General features: G+C 53.4%; 1 protein-coding gene across 3 annotated transcripts; it reads right to left on the bottom strand.

Annotated features, from left to right (window-relative positions):
• Positions 1-705: 705 nt before the first annotated feature.
• On the bottom strand, positions 706-15,978 carry BRPF1 (bromodomain and PHD finger containing 1). Of its 3 annotated transcripts, none has more exons than XM_068981807.1 (14): positions 15,878-15,978; positions 13,405-14,013; positions 8,993-9,952; positions 8,032-8,194; positions 7,370-7,501; positions 6,869-6,997; positions 5,765-6,074; positions 5,119-5,439; positions 4,513-4,797; positions 3,877-4,024; positions 2,936-3,072; positions 2,715-2,833; positions 2,213-2,367; positions 706-1,478 (listed from the first exon to the last, which is right to left on the bottom strand). In XM_068981807.1, exons 2-14 carry the CDS (start codon positions 14,001-14,003, stop codon positions 1,295-1,297), a joined length of 3,642 nt encoding a protein of 1,213 aa, XP_068837908.1. In that variant the 5' UTR covers positions 14,004-14,013; positions 15,878-15,978; the 3' UTR covers positions 706-1,294. The 3 variants fall into 3 exon arrangements, with proteins under 3 accessions (XP_068837908.1, XP_068837909.1, XP_068837907.1); XM_068981808.1 differs by having other exon boundaries at positions 6,851-6,997; XM_068981806.1 differs by having other exon boundaries at positions 2,715-3,072.
• Positions 15,979-17,281: the final 1,303 nt, after the last annotated feature.

Genomic DNA, 17,281 nt, shown 5'->3' on the forward strand with positions numbered 1-17,281 from the left:
CACCAGCCCTCAGATGCCTAGCACTGAAGAGGGCATTCCTCCAGTAAATGTTACAGTCTGAAGAGGTGTCAAGGTGGGGAATGAATGAAGTGTCACTCCATATTCCTGCCTAGTCCCTAGCTAAACAGGGGAAGGTCACAGCTATATTGACTCTGAAGAAGTATTTGGACCATCCAACTGGCAAAGGACTTGAAGCATCTGCAGTTCAAGAAGGCATGGGCACTAAACTCTTTCCTTCCAGCAGATTGGCATATTGGTTACAGAACCTGCTTTCCAGACAGGCTTTTATTCAAATTCTAGCTCTGCAACTTCCTAGTTGTGGGAACTTAGGCAAGTTATGTAATTTTTCTAAACCTTGGTGTCTTTATGGAATTAACTATCCTATTAACTTTCCCCATAGTTATTGCAAGGATTATACAAAAGTGTGGGTCTTCAGGTGTTTCAGCACAGTCTACCACTCAGTGAAATACATGGGGAATGGGAGCTGTCATAGTATCTTTGTCTTACAAATGCAACAGCCAGCAACCACTTGAGCCCAATTATTTCCCATCCCTGAGGGATAGAGCCTCCCTTTTCATCCCTTTGCCCTGGCAGAAGGCAAGAACCAAGAATTCCAGACAGACCATTTATTTTCTAAGAATCAATATATTTTCTTCCTTTGAAATAAATACAAACCAGTTTGAAAGGTGGGGGAATCTATGGGAAGAAGGGAAGTGGGGACAGGCCCCAGTCTTTTTTTTTTTTAGTACCAAATGACTCTGGCGCGACCCGGAAACGCAGTTACAAATGAGAATAATTTAAATTCTCCGCTAATTACATTATTTACAACAGCAAGGGAGGGGGTCACCTAGTGCCCCTCTTCCGGGCTGGACAGACATCAGTCCCACTGCTAGGCTGGGCGGATGCCCGCTCACCACACCACCTCAGGGGCCTCAGGCCACTAGGCAGTTAGGGATTCTCCCGGCACAAGTAGGCAGAGGTGGTGGGATGGCCTGTTTTACACAGTGTCCTAACCTGGGCCCACCACCCTGCGCTACAATGCCGTGAGGTCTCTGGAGCTTTCTGGCCTGTGGGACCTCCCCTCTCATTGCGCAGAGCCCCCAGGGGCCCTTGGAGTGTTCTGTACAGTCCAGCTGCACTCAGGGCGGGAGGGACCTCCCCCACCCAGCTTCCCCTGAGACTGGCCCCAAGACCAGGAATGAGTCAGTGCAGAGGCCGGTGCCACTCCAGGACAGTGAGCCAAGGGGAGGAGAAAGGCGGCAGGGCACCGAAGGCTGGGCTGCGCTGGGCAGCATCAGTCGCTGTCACTGGTCTCGCTGCTCTGCTCGCCCTGCACCTTGCTGCGGTGCTGCAGGGCCCTGTGGTAGGCTATCTGAACTGACTTGCGGATGTTAGATTTCCGGCCCTCCAGCATCTTCTCCTTGTCAAGGTCCTGGTTCACGCCCAGAGGAACCAGCTTAGTCCTGGGCAGCCACTGCCTGTAGGATGAGACAAGGATCAAGTAAGTCATCTCTTATCTCTTGGGAGGGCAACAAGCACCAGCCTCCCTCACTTGTTGCTTCCTTCAGAAACTCCTAAGTGCCCATTCTGAGCCAGGCTCTGGTGGGAGTTACAGAAACCCAGAGATGCAGTCCCTGCCCTCCAGGAACTGCTCACAGGCTAGTGATGAAAATAGCCCAGTAGACAGTCACACTGGGGGATAACCACAGGACATTTATGAGTGCAAAAAGAAGCCCTGACCTAGCCTGAAATAGATACCTTGTCCCATGGGCTCCAGGCAGACTTAACTGACATTAGATATCTTTCGCAGACAATTAACAACAACAAAGGACTACACTTGTAAGTGTGACAGAACAGGGATGCAGAGACCCAATGATTATGTCTGCTTTATCCCCCACATCTTGTCACCATGGAGGCAGAGGTGGGAAAACTAAATCTAGAAGCCACCTTAGTCTGGGTGCGGAGCCACCCCTACATTTTTCACAGTCACTCGTGGTCCTGTTTTCTAGCTACAGCTGTTTGTCAGCTGCTACCCACTCAGTCTCTCAGACTCTTGGTCAACACAACCCTTTTGCTCAGCGATCTAAGTCCCTCCCCCACTGATTTATGATCGCCCAGGCGGCAGTGCTGGAGTTTCCTGGCAGCCTGCCTTCAGGAGCCGGGGCTGCGTCTGTGGCTCTGAGTCACATCGACTGCTCCCCGCCTTCCTTACCAAGTTCTCTTGTTGTCAAAGAAGAGGACGAGGTAGAGATGCTCTCGGGCTTCTTGGGTCATCTGTTCTCCAAGTTTCAGCACCTCCAATGGGGGCACAGGGATGGGAACCCCATGGTGGAACATACCTTCCCGAGGCATCTTTGGATCAATGATCTAAGGGTGTAATATAAGACCTTGGTTAGTTCAGTCTCCTCCTTCCCCCAGGCTTACCCTATCCAAGAATTTGGAGACTACCTCTAAAGTGGGGACAGAAAAACATAATCATCTAACTAGGGTTGCAGTGCTGACCCTCAGCTTCTTCCCATGTTGAACTATTTCAGAGCCCAAGAGGTAAAGGGAAGAGAAAGGGACAGATGAAGAAACTAACGAGGGGCCTCTAAGTGACTATCTGCTAAAGACTAGTGTGCTCTGCAGCTCAGCAGAGTAGGAGGTCTGCTGCTTTTGAGTGTACGTCTTGGGGCTGGAAGGCAAGGGGTATGACGAGAAAAGCAAAAGCCTACCAGAGCTGGGTACGATGGATATCCTCGGCATTTGGCCCACACCAGGTCCAGAGCGTCCAGAGGGGAATCCTCATCCTCTGATAGCCAGCCAGCTCCCCGGCCCAGACTCTTCCTTACAACTTCACAGGAATGGGAGAGAGGGGACGGATCAGCAGCCAGGGGTCTGGCAAGGCCCTGACACCAGGCCCCCAGCATCCCTGGCTTTGGGTGGGCGTACTTACTGCTGTGGCCCACGCCGCGGCCAGTGCCCACGGAGTAGGCCTCATTCTCAGTGCCTGAGGTATCTTCACTGCTGTCCTCTGGGAATGTGCCCCGAGAGAAGGAGGGCTTGCCCCGGCCTTGTTTTGAAGGCGTTGTACTGTGGACAAAAGGGATGCTCAACTCAAGAGGAGGGCAAGAGTGGGGAATGGCATGGTGGGTGTCTTCTCTTGGCCCCTAAGTGGTCTAAGACTTTTGGAAAGCAGAGGCTAATTGAATAATTTCAGACTCAAGTGCCCTCAGGGATTTGGGGGTGATCTGACTGAAGTGGGCTGGATACAGCAGTAGTGATGAGTGTATGCCCTATCTTAAGGCAACAGTGGCCAGAAATGCTAGGTCTGATTTTTAAAGGGAACACAGAAACTGGAAATTTTATGCGCCACTTCTGGGTTTGTTTTGTTTTTTTTAAATATCACGTTGGCCAAACAAAATATGTCTGTAGGTCAAATCCAGGTCACCACGAATCAGTTTATGCACTCTGTTCTAAGTGAAAAGTGAAAGTGTTAGTTGCTCAATCATGTCCAGTTCTTTGCAACCCCAAGGACTGTAGCCTGCCAGGCTTCTCTGTCAGTGGGATTTCCTAGGCAAGAATACTGGAGTGGGTTGCCATTCCCTTATCCAGGGGATCTTTCTGACCCAGGGATCGAACCCGGGCCTCTCACATTGCAAGTGGATTCTTTACCATCTGAGCCACCAGGGAAGCCCTCTGTTCTAAAGCGTGAACTTAACCAAGGGTGGTCCCCTCTATTTCATTATGGTGACAGTCTCATCTGTTCTATTTATTCTGCAGAGAACCTTTGGTCTGAGCCATCTTAATCTAGGTGGAGATGGCTGCTACCAGACTCCTCACAGGGAAATTTGGAAGGCCATCCTGGAGGCAGGTTTAAACCAAGAGGGCTGGTACCTGGTCCGGTCGGAGGCAGCACTGCTGCTGCTACTGCTGCTGGATTCCGAGTCTGAGCTGCTCCGAGGAAGGCTGCAGTCGTTACGATACACCAAGAAACTCTTCTTTACTGGCTGGTTTCCACCGCTGAAGCCATTGGCTGGTAAGTCTTGGTTGTGGGTGGGGGACGGGAGGGAAGGAATCAGTCAGTAAGATGCAGATCAGAGATCTACTGGGGGGGACTCAGAGCTTGGCTTTCCATTCTGTGCTGGAAAATTCCTCCAACCTTGGCCAGCAGAGCCAGCTCTGGGCAGTGTCCACCACAGCTGGCCACAGCCCTGCCCCACCCCTTGCACTTCCCTTGGCAGTTACTAGCCTTAGGACACAGTGGCTTAAAGGAGATTCCCCAAGGAGAATGAGAAGAGGAAAGGTGAAGTGATAAAATGGAGGGCACCCTGGATGGGAATCTGGGTGGGTTAGTGGCTCTGGGCTTCAGGTTCCCCATCTATAAAGTGAGGGGGTTGAATGACAGGCTTCCTAAGGGCCCTTCTAGCTCTGATATATTATGGGCAAATGAAGGGCTAGGTGGGAGTTATACTGGGAAGGATGGCAGCTTCGCTCACTCTATTGGAGGGGCTGGGTGATGGTGAGGCTCACCCATTGGGGGGTCTTCTGTGGATTTATCACTGTCGCTGTCTGAACTCGAACTGGGCCGAGGGCTCCTACCCCGCTTGCGCTGACGTAGGGAGCCCATGATGGGGAGCTGGGGGGGCCCCACAGGACTGCCTCCGTGGCTGGGGGTCATCTGGCTCTCCCGGTTTTTGGGGGGCCGGCCCGGCCTCTTGGGCGGTCCAGCTGTCTTCGGGTTCTTTTTGGAGAACAGAACTGAGGTTCTCCTGCCCACCTCAAGTGCGGGGGTTGAGGACATGTTGGGACCCAGGCCTGGAGCAGAGAAAGAGAGAAGGAGAGTCGGTGAGGGGCCTGAAGTGGGAATGGCATCTGTCTACGGTAGGCCCTGGGGATATAGGACATAACTTCAGCTAGAGTAGGGGAGATCATTTGGGGGGCAGGGAGTTGGGAACACTTTCTCTCACACAAATAGCCAGAGAGGCAGCTAAGAGGCCCCTGAAAGGGGAAGGAGGGAGAAAGTGCAGCTAGCTGAGTAGGAGGGACCTCTGCCTGGGGGGCTGGCAGGGGCTGAGTGTGTGCTGCAGAGTCCAAGTCTGGCTGGCCTTGGGGTCCATCATGCCATGGGGTTCAGACCTTTGCTTGTCTCCTGGCTGCTGCTCTCCTCGGCGGCACTGTCTGTCTGCCCGTCCTTGTCACAGGCCGCTGGGTGGGGTGTCAGGCTGCCCCGGCTGGAGGGGCCATGTCGTTCAGGCCCATCCCGTCCAGTCTCCCGCTGGTGGGCAAGCTTCCTCCGCAGCGCCGTCATCTCTTTCTTGATCATCTTGGCGCGCCGAGAGCGGCCCACGCTCTGCTTGCTGGAGTTCACCTCATCCAGCCGTTCAAGCAGCAACTTTAGCTGCTCTTCCACTGGCAGATGCTTCTGGTTCTCTAGCAGGACCAGCCGCTCTTCCTCTGCTGCAGGGGGGTGGGAACAGGGGATGAGAGGTCAGTCTCAGGGCAGCCCTCTGGGCCCCGTGAACCTGGGCAGGCAACCAGAAAGTCACTCTTCTCCCCTCCGCTTCTCACCGGGAGCGGCTGTAAAACAGTAGCACCAAGATGCAGAAAGGCGGGGATTGCTCTCCATTCACCAAGTCTGGCTTCGAGAGCATTCCTGGGGCTAGCGTGCCACTGCTCAGACTAGCTGCTTCCTGCCTACACTGCCTGCTCCCAGGAGGGGACTTTTGGAAAGCTGTTCATCCCTGGCATTGGCCTCTACGTGTATGTGTGACTTATCACCCACCATCTTCGGTGTGGTGTGGGGCTTCATCTCCAGTCAGGCTGTGGGGGATATGCATGCCCGTCTCAAAGTCAATGCCCATTTTTTCTGCCTGGCGCCGGGCCTGGCGGAGCACTGCGCCACCCTGCTCACGGAGCCGCACTGCTGCCCGGTAGAAGATGGTATCCTTGGCATTATACTTGAGGCAGTTGCTGACGATGAGGTTGAAGTCCTCCTCAAAATCATCAAAGTTCAGGTAGCGGTAAGCCTCCAAGTTCTGCTTCATGGTGAAAAAGTCCATAGGCTTTTTGATGTGGTCGAGGTAGTCAGGTACCTGGGAGAACACGGGAGGTGTAGCTAAGTGGAGGTATGTTCCTCATTCCCCCTGAACCCCTGTTCCTAACAACCTCCCTTGAAATGCATCCAGCAACCTCCTCCTACTACAGTCAGAGGCAGGCATACAGCACAGGGGAAAAGAAAGCTGGATTTTAGTCTGGACTTTAGTAGTCACAAGCTGTGTGACCTTGGCAAGCCTCTTAGCCTCCCTGGGCCTTCTTTTCCTTGCTTGGAAAACAGCAGTGCAATTACAGCCGAATCCTAGAGCCACATGAGGTTTTAATACCAAAATGGCTAGGGGGAGCCTCTGGAAGTAACACCACCCTGCATTCCTACAGCTCTTTTTACTTATCAGTAAGCCATGTAAGGAGGCTGCTGCCTCAGGTCTCTCATTTTATACCTTTTAGAGAGAAGAGTCTGCCAGTCAGGACCTAGGGCTTCAGAGATGGTTCTTTAGGTGCTGAGCCTTCTAAATTCTCCGCTCTAGGGTTCAGCACCCGGAAAGTGTCTTCCTGCCCTGGGCTTATTCACTTGGCAGACTCAGTCCCTGCCTCTGGGGAAGGAGTGCAGACTGCCTCCCATTCTGGGCCCTTGAGGTACGACAGGGACAAGACAGAGTCCAGGTGATGCCTGTGGTTCCGGTTCATCCCAGAGCCCCAGAGCCACCAGCCCCTCTCTTCATGGTCCCCTCCTAGCCCCTGGCCCAGACCTGCGGCAAGGGTCCATCTGGGAGAGGAACAGAAAGAAGGTGGAGTGAGGGGAAGGGATTCTTACTTCGTCCAATTCGGTTACCTCAGACAGAGGGACCGGCTCGCTGAAGATGTTGCCCGTGTCCTTCTCCTGGAGCTGCTCCAAGGTTTTTCGAAGGAGGATGAGAAAGGGGGTCAGCTGCATCTCCATGGCGATCTGCTGGACCTTGATCTGGCACACATAAAAGCCCATCAGCGAGGCCGAGGCCGGTCCCTGGCGGAGAGGTCTGGGGAGGCAGCTGTAGCTGGCGTGGGAACTCGCCTTCCTTCCTACCCCACACTGGGTGCACTTCACTACCGTGGACTTCCCTTTCCTTGAACATCCAGCACCAGCTACCTGCATCACATCATTTAGGAGTCCATTCATAAAACTCTCCTGTGACATTCTGCTTCTGAAGAGCCTGAGAGCAAACAGCTCCAGGTTACCTTACTCTCACATTAGCTCTGTTGCTTCCCGGCCAGGGGACACATACTTTTCTGTGTTTTCTGTTTTCCTGGGTCTGTTTTCTCCACTGTGAAAAAGAGCTGGTTGAGGAGCACTCACCGTCTCCCTTTTGAGTTTCTCCCGCTTGCGAATCAGCTCCACCAGCAGCCGTGCTCGCTCCAGGTCATGCCGAAGCCGCTGCCAGGACTTAAGCTGTTCTTTGAGGGCCCAGTTCTTATCCTCGGAATCTCTCTGAAGAGGCAAAAGGGGGATCAGGAGATGATGAGAGAGCCAGAGGCAACAAGAGCCCAGGAAACTTGGGTCAAGGGCAAGAAAGCCAAAGCTGGGAGCACAGTGATCTCTTGGTAGGCTTACCAGCTAAAGTGGAAGCTCTGCAACCCACTGTGGCTGTTGAGCCCAGTGGAGTTGGTACTCAGTATATGTTTGTTATGAATGAAAGGATGAACACAAGGAATAATGCATTGAGAAGAATGTGTAAGGATTTCATCCTTGGCCTGATTTGAGGTCTAGTTTAAAGGAACAAACAGCCCAAGCCCTCAGGGATTGGAAACTGCAGTCGCAAATCTCTGTTCTCAGGACCTCCCTGGTGGTCCAGTGGTTAAGACTCTGTGCTTCCAATGCAGGGAGCACGGGTTCGATCCCTGGTTGGGGAACTGAGATCCCACATGCTGGATGGTACAGAAAAACAAACCAATGATAAATCTCTGCCCTCGTCCCCCTGGTATTAGTTTCCAGAGCCCACAGGGAATCTGACATAGTACCCCGACTTGGTCACAGTTCCTCTGAGACTGCAGGTGGGTCTGTAGGCGACGCAGCAGCGGGACCCCATTCCGCGACTGCCTCTTCAGCGTCCAGTAGCTGTGCAGCCTCTGCATGAACTGGCTCTTCCTTTGGATGGTCAGGCGGTTAGTGATTTTACTGAGCCTGGGAAACAGGAGAGCAGAGAGAAGAGAAACCTCTTGGGCTTTGATTTTCTCACAGAGAACAGGGGTCTTTGGCCCATGAGGGTTTCTGAGTGGGGCTGAATAGGGAATAAATCTATTGTCAAGAAGGCCTGTGACACTGGGCTAGGGCAAAGAAGAACAAACACAGCTGGCTGTCGAGGGCACCTCAGGAGACAGGAAGCCAAGCTCCCAGTACTAACCCTGTTCACAGGGTGGGTGAGCGAGCCTGGCCCCGAAGACTGCTTGTCACTGCAGCCCTGAGTACTAACTGACCCTGGGACACCCAACTCGGGCTGAGCCTGGGAAAGTTTTAAGATGAAGTACTACAACACAGCAGTCAACTGAAATTATATAGGTAGCAGAAGAGAGAGTAAAAAATAACTGATGCTCACAGCCCTCATCTGTGGCCATAACACAATTCCTTGAGCACTTCCTTCCCTCTTTTCCATTCTGTTCTCCCTTCAGAGTCAGACTATTTCTTCCACTGTGGCTGGTGGCTACTCCATCGTCTTACTTCCTAACTTACACCATCCCAGCAGTATGGAGGGCAGTTTCAAATACACCTGCCAAGTTGGTCAGAGAAGAGCTGAAGTCTCTGGTTCCTAACGTAAAAGTCAGATGACCTGCTAGAGCCAATCTCTTTAGATACTAAAAACCACCACCACCTCCAGGGAGCTCCTGACAGGAAGAAAGCCCAAGCCTCTCCCTCCACTCAGGGGACTGCCGGTCTCCAACAGGGCTTCTTCCCTGCCCGGCCCGCCCATCTGCTCCCCCGTACCTGTGTGGTGGAATGCAAGGCACAGACACCACAGGGGCCGCTGCCCGTTTCTCTGCCAGGATCTTCCGCGCCTTCTTCATCTTGATCCGGGACTTGGCCTTGGCCTTCTTGACCTTCTCTGAGCTCCAACTCTTACCCTCATCTTCTTCCTCCTCCTCCTCCTCCTCCCCTTCACTGTGGGACAGGGCAGGCAGGCGACGTGCTGAACCTGGGGGTGTGTGGATGTCGCAGTAGGCAGTCTTGCGGACGCTGAAGGAGGTGCCATTGGCACCTGTCTCCCGCACAGGCTCCATCTTCATGTAAAGGCCAGCCTGTTGGGCACACGTCACGTGGAAGGCTGTGTAGCAGTTGGCCTTATGGCACTGGATGCAGGCCCCTGAGCCTCGCTGTTTGCAAATGTAGCAGGTCAGCTTCCAGCGCGCGGGCGGGATGTGCTCAATGCTGTCAATGGGCTCCAGGAAGACTGTGTTGGCAAAGCAGACCTCGGGGATCCAAAGGGCACACACCACATGGGCCCAGCGCCCATCATCCGTCTGCTTGAAGGCACCACCCTTGTTGGGGCACAGGGCGCAGTCCACAGCGCGGGAGGGTGACTGCAGGCAGCGGCGGCACAGCCACTGGCCCTCGGGGATGTAGGGGACACCGTAGCACTCCTGGTGCACGGCCAGGTTGCACATGTCACAGAAAAGGATGACGTTGCTGTTCTGGCACTCGCCGTCATTGCAGATACAGCACACAGCATCCTCGTCTACGAGCGCATTGGGGTCGCCTTTATTGTGGCTCTCAAAGTACGACTCCTTCTCTAGCCGGTCCATTAAGTACTCAAAGATCTCCTGGGGAATGGGACTCACACCCTCTGTCTTCCGCCGCTCATTCATGATATCTAGCCAGATGTAGTCCTCCTCATCCATGTCGTACTCAACCTCCTCATCCAGCTCCTCCGCCGACTTCTCAATATACCTGCAGTGCACACAGGCAGCTCGGCATCAGAAGGTTGGGATTTCCCTCCCTTAAAGAACGTGGGTTACATCTGTGGAGCACTCACCCTGTTCCAGGCCTGTGCCTTGATGTATATGTTGTCTCATTCTAGCCTCACCTTTACTCCAGGCACCATAAGGCCTGTCATCATTCTTGTTGTGCCGAAAAGGAAACCTAACGTTTGGGGCAGTGAATTCACCTGGCCCAGCTCTCTTGTGAGAAAGTGGAAGAGCTGGGATGTGAACCCAGGCATGCCGAGCTCAAAGCTCAAGTCCTAGCTGCCACACTGCCTCCTTTGAGATGCAGAGGCTCAGCAAGATCCTGAAGGGAGAAGGATGGGGCGGCTAGGACCCCTGATTGCAGTGGTCTGGGTGATGGCACAAAGAGTCAGGGGCAGGAAGGTCCTCGGTTTTCACTTGCCAATTTACATTTGTTTGAGTACCAGCTGGCTGTATCCTGAATGGAGCTGCTGTAGGTCTTCTCTCAGCTGGTGCAGCAGCAGCTCAGGGCTCCCTCAGAATCTAGGTACTCTTTGCTCTCTGGAAAGCCTTGGGAGGTAACAGTCAGGATAGCTAATATTTACTGAGCATTTACTATGACCGGGCATTGTGCTAAGTCATCACAGTTATCTTCCTCACAGTCCTTGGGTCAATGTTCTTCTTGCCCTCACTTTATAGAGGAGGAAACCGGAAGCTTTGGGAAGTTAAGTGCCCCACACAGGTGGTTCACACAACCAGGAAGTGGCAGACCTAGGATTCAAACTCCACTCCACAGCACTCACTGGGCCCGCGGGACTGCAGCCAGGGGCGGCTCCAGGCACCTGGGGTACAGAGCAGGCTCCCCACTCCCCTGCCGTGCGCACTCCAGGTGGCCTGACTCTGCTATGTAAAGCTACAGGGAGCAACGACGGCAAAGAACACGGCTTTGGCCTCTAACACACCTGGACACACACCTAACAGTCAGTTAGGTCCTGGCTCTGTTACTGTGGGACATCCAGGACATCCCTGCTCTTTCCTAAACCTCAGTTTTATTGATGAGAGAATGAGGAGAATACCCTTCATTTCCTAAGACGTCAGAATTAAATGCAATTAATTAAAAATGAATGGGCTGAATCAAGTGGTACGTAGCAGGCCCTAGATAAATGTTAGTTCCCAGGCCTCCACTCTGCTCTCCATAAGGAAAATGCGACTCTGCAAGCCACAGCAGGCCAGGCAAGCATAGGCTCCAGAGCTGTGCTCTGGGTGACAGCAGGCAAGTGAGCTAACCTCTCAGGGTCTTAGTTTCCACATCTGTAAAGTGGGGATACTAACTTGAACCTCTTTCACACAGCTGTTGGGAACATTAGATGAGTTAATATAGGTAAAGTGCTCAGAAACATACCTGGAGCAAGTACTCAATAAATGTTAGCTTGATTATTAGCTTTGGTATAGCTCTGCCCGACCCTGTCTTGCATTATAACTGTTTTTGTGTCTTAACTCCTGCACTACGTGGATAGAGGCAAGGACCATATCTGATTAACCACACAGAAAGAGGCAGTCAGTGTTGTTCACCTGAAGGACATTTTGAGAGTGGAAGGGAGGACAGACTAAAGTGCTGTGTCTGTCAGAAGCACCTTCTTGCTTAGCCCTTCACCTCATCCCCAAGGTGACTGCAACATCTTCATCCTTGAGAAAGGGTGTGGCTCAGGGCTAGTGTGAACCATCTGGCCCATTCCAGGCCTTGGCACCAGCTCTCAACCTCTTCTCTGCCCTGACACGCGTAACATTACGTGATGGTGCACAGCACACGCCCACAGTACTCAGATTACAGGCTGTGGCGCAGATAAGGTAGGCTGCATGTCATGTGCGATTCCTGATGCGCCAGCTGACACTCCACCCTCCCTCTCCCCCTTGAGAAAGTTTATCAGATGGGAGCAAGAGCCAGTGGTGTTGTTAGAGAGATGACCTCGAATCGAATCTTGTCACATTTACATAAAAAGTAAATCATTTCCAAAACAGGCAGTTCTGCTAAGAGTAGTAACAAATTACATGCAACACACCTCCCAACTGATTGTAGGGGATCAGCTGAGAGCTGCTGCCTGGAGAACAGATCTGATCCACAGGAGGAAAGAGTGACTCTGAGTGGAAGGATGAAGAAAATGAGCAGGAGCTAAGCTGTGCTGCCTCAGGGAGCAGAGAGTGCTGAAGAATCATGAGGGGAGAGGGCAGCCCCGGAGAGGGGTCTGTGTGTTGGGAGGTGGGCATGGCAGTGAGCACTAACAGATAAGAGACAGTGAAAAGCCAGAAGAACATGGAGCTGGGCTGGACAGATGGAAGGATGGAAGAGAGGAGGAAAAGACAGGCTGGCATGTGGACAGGGGTGAAAGGAAAGAAAATCACTTGAGTTCCCCAAAATCTGCTTGTAAAGAACTGAGATTTAGTACCTACATTTGGTAAAAACTACCTTTCACATTAAAACCTTTCTAAGAAGTCCTTGTCAGAGATCAGGCCTTCTGATTAGCTGATACCAAAGACAGCTGCTTAACTGCCTCACCCAAGTGCCCTCTTTGACTTGGATGCCAAGACTCTCAGAAAGAAGTCTCACACTTGGTGTTTGTTCCATCCTTTAGCTAGGGTTTCTGAATGTAGTTTCACCACCATACTTCCCCCACTCCATTTTTTTTACCTCACGTTGAAAGAAATTTAGCCTTTTGACTGTGATTTTTATTAGGAGCCACTGTGACAAATTTTTGGAAGGAAGTGGGATACCAAGAAACAGTTAAATGAAATAAAAGGGTTCTTAGAGGATTGTGAAACATAGGTGATGAAAACACTGCTTCTCATGCTAAAGGATAGGTGATAATAACTGGACAAGTAATGGGGAAATTACTTATACAGATTTACAAACAGCTTTTAGGACTCTATGAAGTCAGTGTCCCTGGTCTTCCACATTGAGGCTAGCAGAGGAAAATTATATCTGCACTGCAGATGGCGTCACTGGAACACCAAAAGCCAAAGAGATGCCTTTCCCAAGGTCACAGTGATGGAGTAGAAAGGGTCAAGAACAACAGATGGGACCCTTTGATACTGTAGCCACTCTGAGTCAGAGGAATATGGGTTTGAATCCCAGTTCAGCTATCTACTGGCACGTGACTACTCATAAGTCTGGTCCTTCTTCTGGACTGTGGTTTCCTCACCCGTGAACAAAACCTACCTGAGCGAGTTGTGAGAATAAGACAAGAGAATGGCTATAAAGCGCCCAGGGCAGGGTCCAGCTTGTGGCAGTGTACAGGAACGGCCATCACCACTAGCTGGGGCATGTCTGCCTTGGCAGGGCCAGTGTGTTGCTGCTATGCTTTACCTCTGCCATTTCCTATCTGTTGCTTGTCACCTGTCTTTGGCTCCTAAGCCCTGCTTGACCAGTTTTCCAGAGTTGGGAGGCGGAGGTGGCCTTACCGGTAATAGGAAGTTGGCCGGGGCGGGGCATCAGGGGTATCCTGCTCCAACTCCCGGTAGACCACCTCTGGCAGCTTGGGAGTGGTGCTCGCAGAAGCATTGTGGTGGTGGTGATGGTTGGAGTCCTTGCGTTTCTCCTTGTTCTTATGCTTGCCTGACTTGGGAGTAGCGGCCGGTGTCTCAGTGTTCTCCTTATTGCTGCCGTTCTCAGGCGCCTCCTCGGGGGCCTCCTCATCCTCAGACACCACATCCAGGTTGTCAAAGATGCTGATGCGGTGCACGCGGCCGTGCAAGTCCACTTCCACCATGCGCTGGGCCTGTGCGTAACTCATCACCTCACGGCTGGGTGACTGGGATACCTCTGAGGGGCTGGGCGACTGCTTGTTGGCTGGCCGTGACTGGCGCCCCTTCTTCTTGTGCTTTCGGAGTGGAGTCTGCTGTGGGGGCGGTGGGTTGTCATGGTCATAGTGGTACAGATGGTACTCAATACCACTGTAACTCTTGTAGACCTTGCGGCAGGTCTCCACAGGGCACTCATAGGGTGGCTTAGTTGCCCGCAAGTTGTGGCAGAAAGTCTTCACGTCAAAGTCCACCCCCATGCTGTCACATCTAGAATGTACAGATCAGTTAGCGTAGGCCCGGGCCACCCACTCCGCTCTCTCCAGCCCTCCCTTTCCCCAAGGGTCCTGGCCAGCCAGCCTCTACAGCAGATGCAAATGCCATCTCGTCCACACCATGGCCATGGTCTTGGCATTATTACCTCTTGTCTGATCATCCTGCCCTATGTCTCGGTTCTAGCTTTTTCTCACATAAATGTATCCACAATGGTCTTTCTACCAAGTAGCATTAATCATATCAGTGTTTTTATTAGAAGCCTCCTGATGCCCCCCACTGATTTCAGGATAATATCCACATTCCTTATGATGACAGTCAGGGTGTTCCTTTCATTCTGTGGCCTTAGTCTTCCTTTCTAGATCCTTCTTTTCACCAGTTATAGCTGTATTTCTGTCTAAACAGGGCAACTTGCCATTCTCTGAATGTTACCAGCTCTCATTCCCCCAAAATGATCTCTATTTAGAATGCCTTCCACCCTCCCTGATTAGTGAGCTCCTACTCATTCTTCAAAACATGGCTCAAATGTCACTTCTGTTATGATTTCTTCGTCTATCTCACAGAGAGCTGTGTTTCCACAGCATTTCATCCTCACCTCCACCATGGCACTCACCACACTGAAAGTTCTCTCTCTCCTTCCACTAGACTGGGAGCTGTACAGTGCAGACACCAGAGCCTACCTACTTCCATAGCCCCAGAACCTGGCATGCAATATTGTTTTGGCAAATGAATAAATAATTTGTTGAATGAATAGCTAAATGAAGGGATCACCAGATTAGGGACTGGGATGGATGAAGGCTAGTGTCAGCCCATGCAGAAGTTTGAATCGGTGGCCAAAATGATTTGGTCCTGGACTCCAGCAGAAATAAATGGATGACAGAAAGAATCGGTGACTTTCTGAGGCCTCTGGGGTAAGCCTATGCCCTAGCTCTGGGGATGCCACCAGGCCTTAAGAGTACAAACAGGAGCATGGCAGTCCAGTGCACTCAGCTCCACGCTGGTCCTTAGAGCCCTCCCTTCCTTCTCACCAGTGTTCCTGGGTGAGTGGAGACAGCAGATGGCACCAGCCCCCAGGAAGCCCAGCTTGGTCAGAGACTGCCCCAATTTCTCCAGGCCTAGCTGAATTCAACAATTTAACCATGGGCTGGGCACCATTCCAAACAAAGCCACCCTGAGCTCCCTGACTAACAAGAGTTCTTCTCCTGTGACAACCCAGCCAGTGAACAGCTCCAGCCACTCTGTCCAAGGCCCTGATTGCCATTTCATTAAAACTACTTAAACTGCCCTTACTTCCTACCTGTGGCTATCTTTGAACAAACCAATCAGAAGCACAAACAAACTCTACTGTTTCAATGAGTCCCTGGTGAAGGCTGCAACTCTGCTGCCCTAGCTCCCTAAGCAGCACAGAGCCCCCGGCAAACGTTCCGCTGGGACTCAGCAGCAGATGCAGAGAAGAGACACGGAAACTTAGACCCGAAAGTCCGTGGGGAGGGCCCCAGGCCCTGGGGTATGACGACCGCATCTGCCCAAGGCTCTCAGGGGACTGGAGGAAGTAGGGGGCGGAGGCCAGAGGGATCAGGCCAGGCCCAGGCGGTGCCCGCAGCCCTCTCCCGGATGCGGCGACGTTTCCCCTTGATCAAAGTGTACAAGTTGAACTAGGCTCTCCTCCTGCCAATGATCCAGGCAGCCCCGAAGGGATACACTGTTGCCCAGGGATGCGGGCTGGGGGCGAATGCACTGTCAGTTCTTCTAGCTAGAGTGGCCCGACCCTCGGGCCGGGCAGTTTCAGTGCCTGCCCCACGAAACTAGTCTACCCCTTCCCGGCTTGCCACTCCCGCCCTGGTCCCTGGCTCGTACTCACCGGCCACCTCGAGTCCGGGCTCATCGCCGGGGACGCCCGCCGGGGCTCCGACCCCACTTAAGGAGGCCGGCGGGGAAAGACGGGGCGGGGAGGGAGAGCCCCAATTCCGGAGACTGCAGACCACGCCACCCCGACCCCCTGCCGCCCCACGCTCTGGCCCGGCTCCCTGGGATTCCCGCGCTGACCCCTGCCGCTCCCAGTCCCGCCGGCGCCCGAGCGTCTCAATTCCGGCGGCCGCCGCCCCTTTCGAAGGCCCCTAGGTTGCCGGGTCTCGGGACCCGGCGCCGCCGGAACAATGGAGGCTCCCGGAGGCAGCGCGGGGACGGCGGCGGCGGAGACGGTGGCGGCAAAGGCAGTGGCAGCGGCGGCGGCAGCAGCAGCGGCGACGGCGTCTGCGCAGGGTAAACTCGGCGCCGCGGCGCTGCCGAGCTGCACTTTCGCCACAGATCCCCGCCCGCCCGCTGAGGTTCGAGAGGCCATTCTCTGGGATTCGGAAGGGCCCCTGGACACCTTACAGGGCTTTTCTAGCGCCTCCATCTTAGAGTTGAGTTCCTGGAGACAGAAGTTGCGATACTCGGGATCCGGAGTGGTCGGGCCGTTTGTAGCGAATCTGCCGGCACGGACGGTGAGCGCGGGACTGGGCGTAAGGAGCCCGCCCTTCTCCCTTCCCCCTCTGCCTCTCCCCCCGCCTCCCTCCCTCCTGCTGGCGCCGCGGCTGCGGTAGGGACCTGGCTTTGGTCTCCGAGGAAGGCGGCGAGGCGGGGCCGGAGCCTCGGGGCGGGGCTGGGGGCAGGGCCAGGAGCAAGAGGGACGCAGACTGCAGCCTAAGGGGCACCGGGAGTTATGGGTAGGGGCGGGGCGGGGCTGGAAGAGAATAAACCAATCTACGGGGCGGGGTTTGCGGGGAGTGGGCGGGGCCATCTGTAAAGCAGGCCTCAGTAAGGAGAATAGGGACTGAACCGGGGATGAGGGGTGGGACTAAACAGAAGGGGCCTCAGAAAAGAAAGGGCGGGGCTTTGGGTGGGCCTGAAACTTGGAGCTGGGCTGGGGAGAGGATAGAGCTGGGAAAAGCCAGGCGAGGCTGAAGGGAAAGGGCGGGGCTTGGAAAAGGTAAAAGGGCAGGGCTGGAGGAAAGATGTGGATCTGAAAGTAGCCGCCTGATTGGGGGTGGTGCAAAATGCTGGTTGGGTGTAAAATTGTGTAAGTAAAATAAGATTCAGATGCTGGACGGAACCTTGTAGGTAGGCGGGGAAAGGCTTCATGATGTCAAAACAGCAACTTTTAATGTGACTGGGTCACTTATAGCCATGTGAACTTGGGCAATTTGTTAAATTCTTCCTACCTCGTATTACTTATTTGTAAAGCTGAGCTGGACAACTCTATTATCAGTTTTGGTGGGCTTTT

The sequence above is a fragment of the Capricornis sumatraensis genome, chromosome 10 (genome assembly GCF_032405125.1).
Source record: "Capricornis sumatraensis isolate serow.1 chromosome 10, serow.2, whole genome shotgun sequence".
NCBI lineage: Eukaryota > Metazoa > Chordata > Mammalia > Artiodactyla > Bovidae > Capricornis > Capricornis sumatraensis.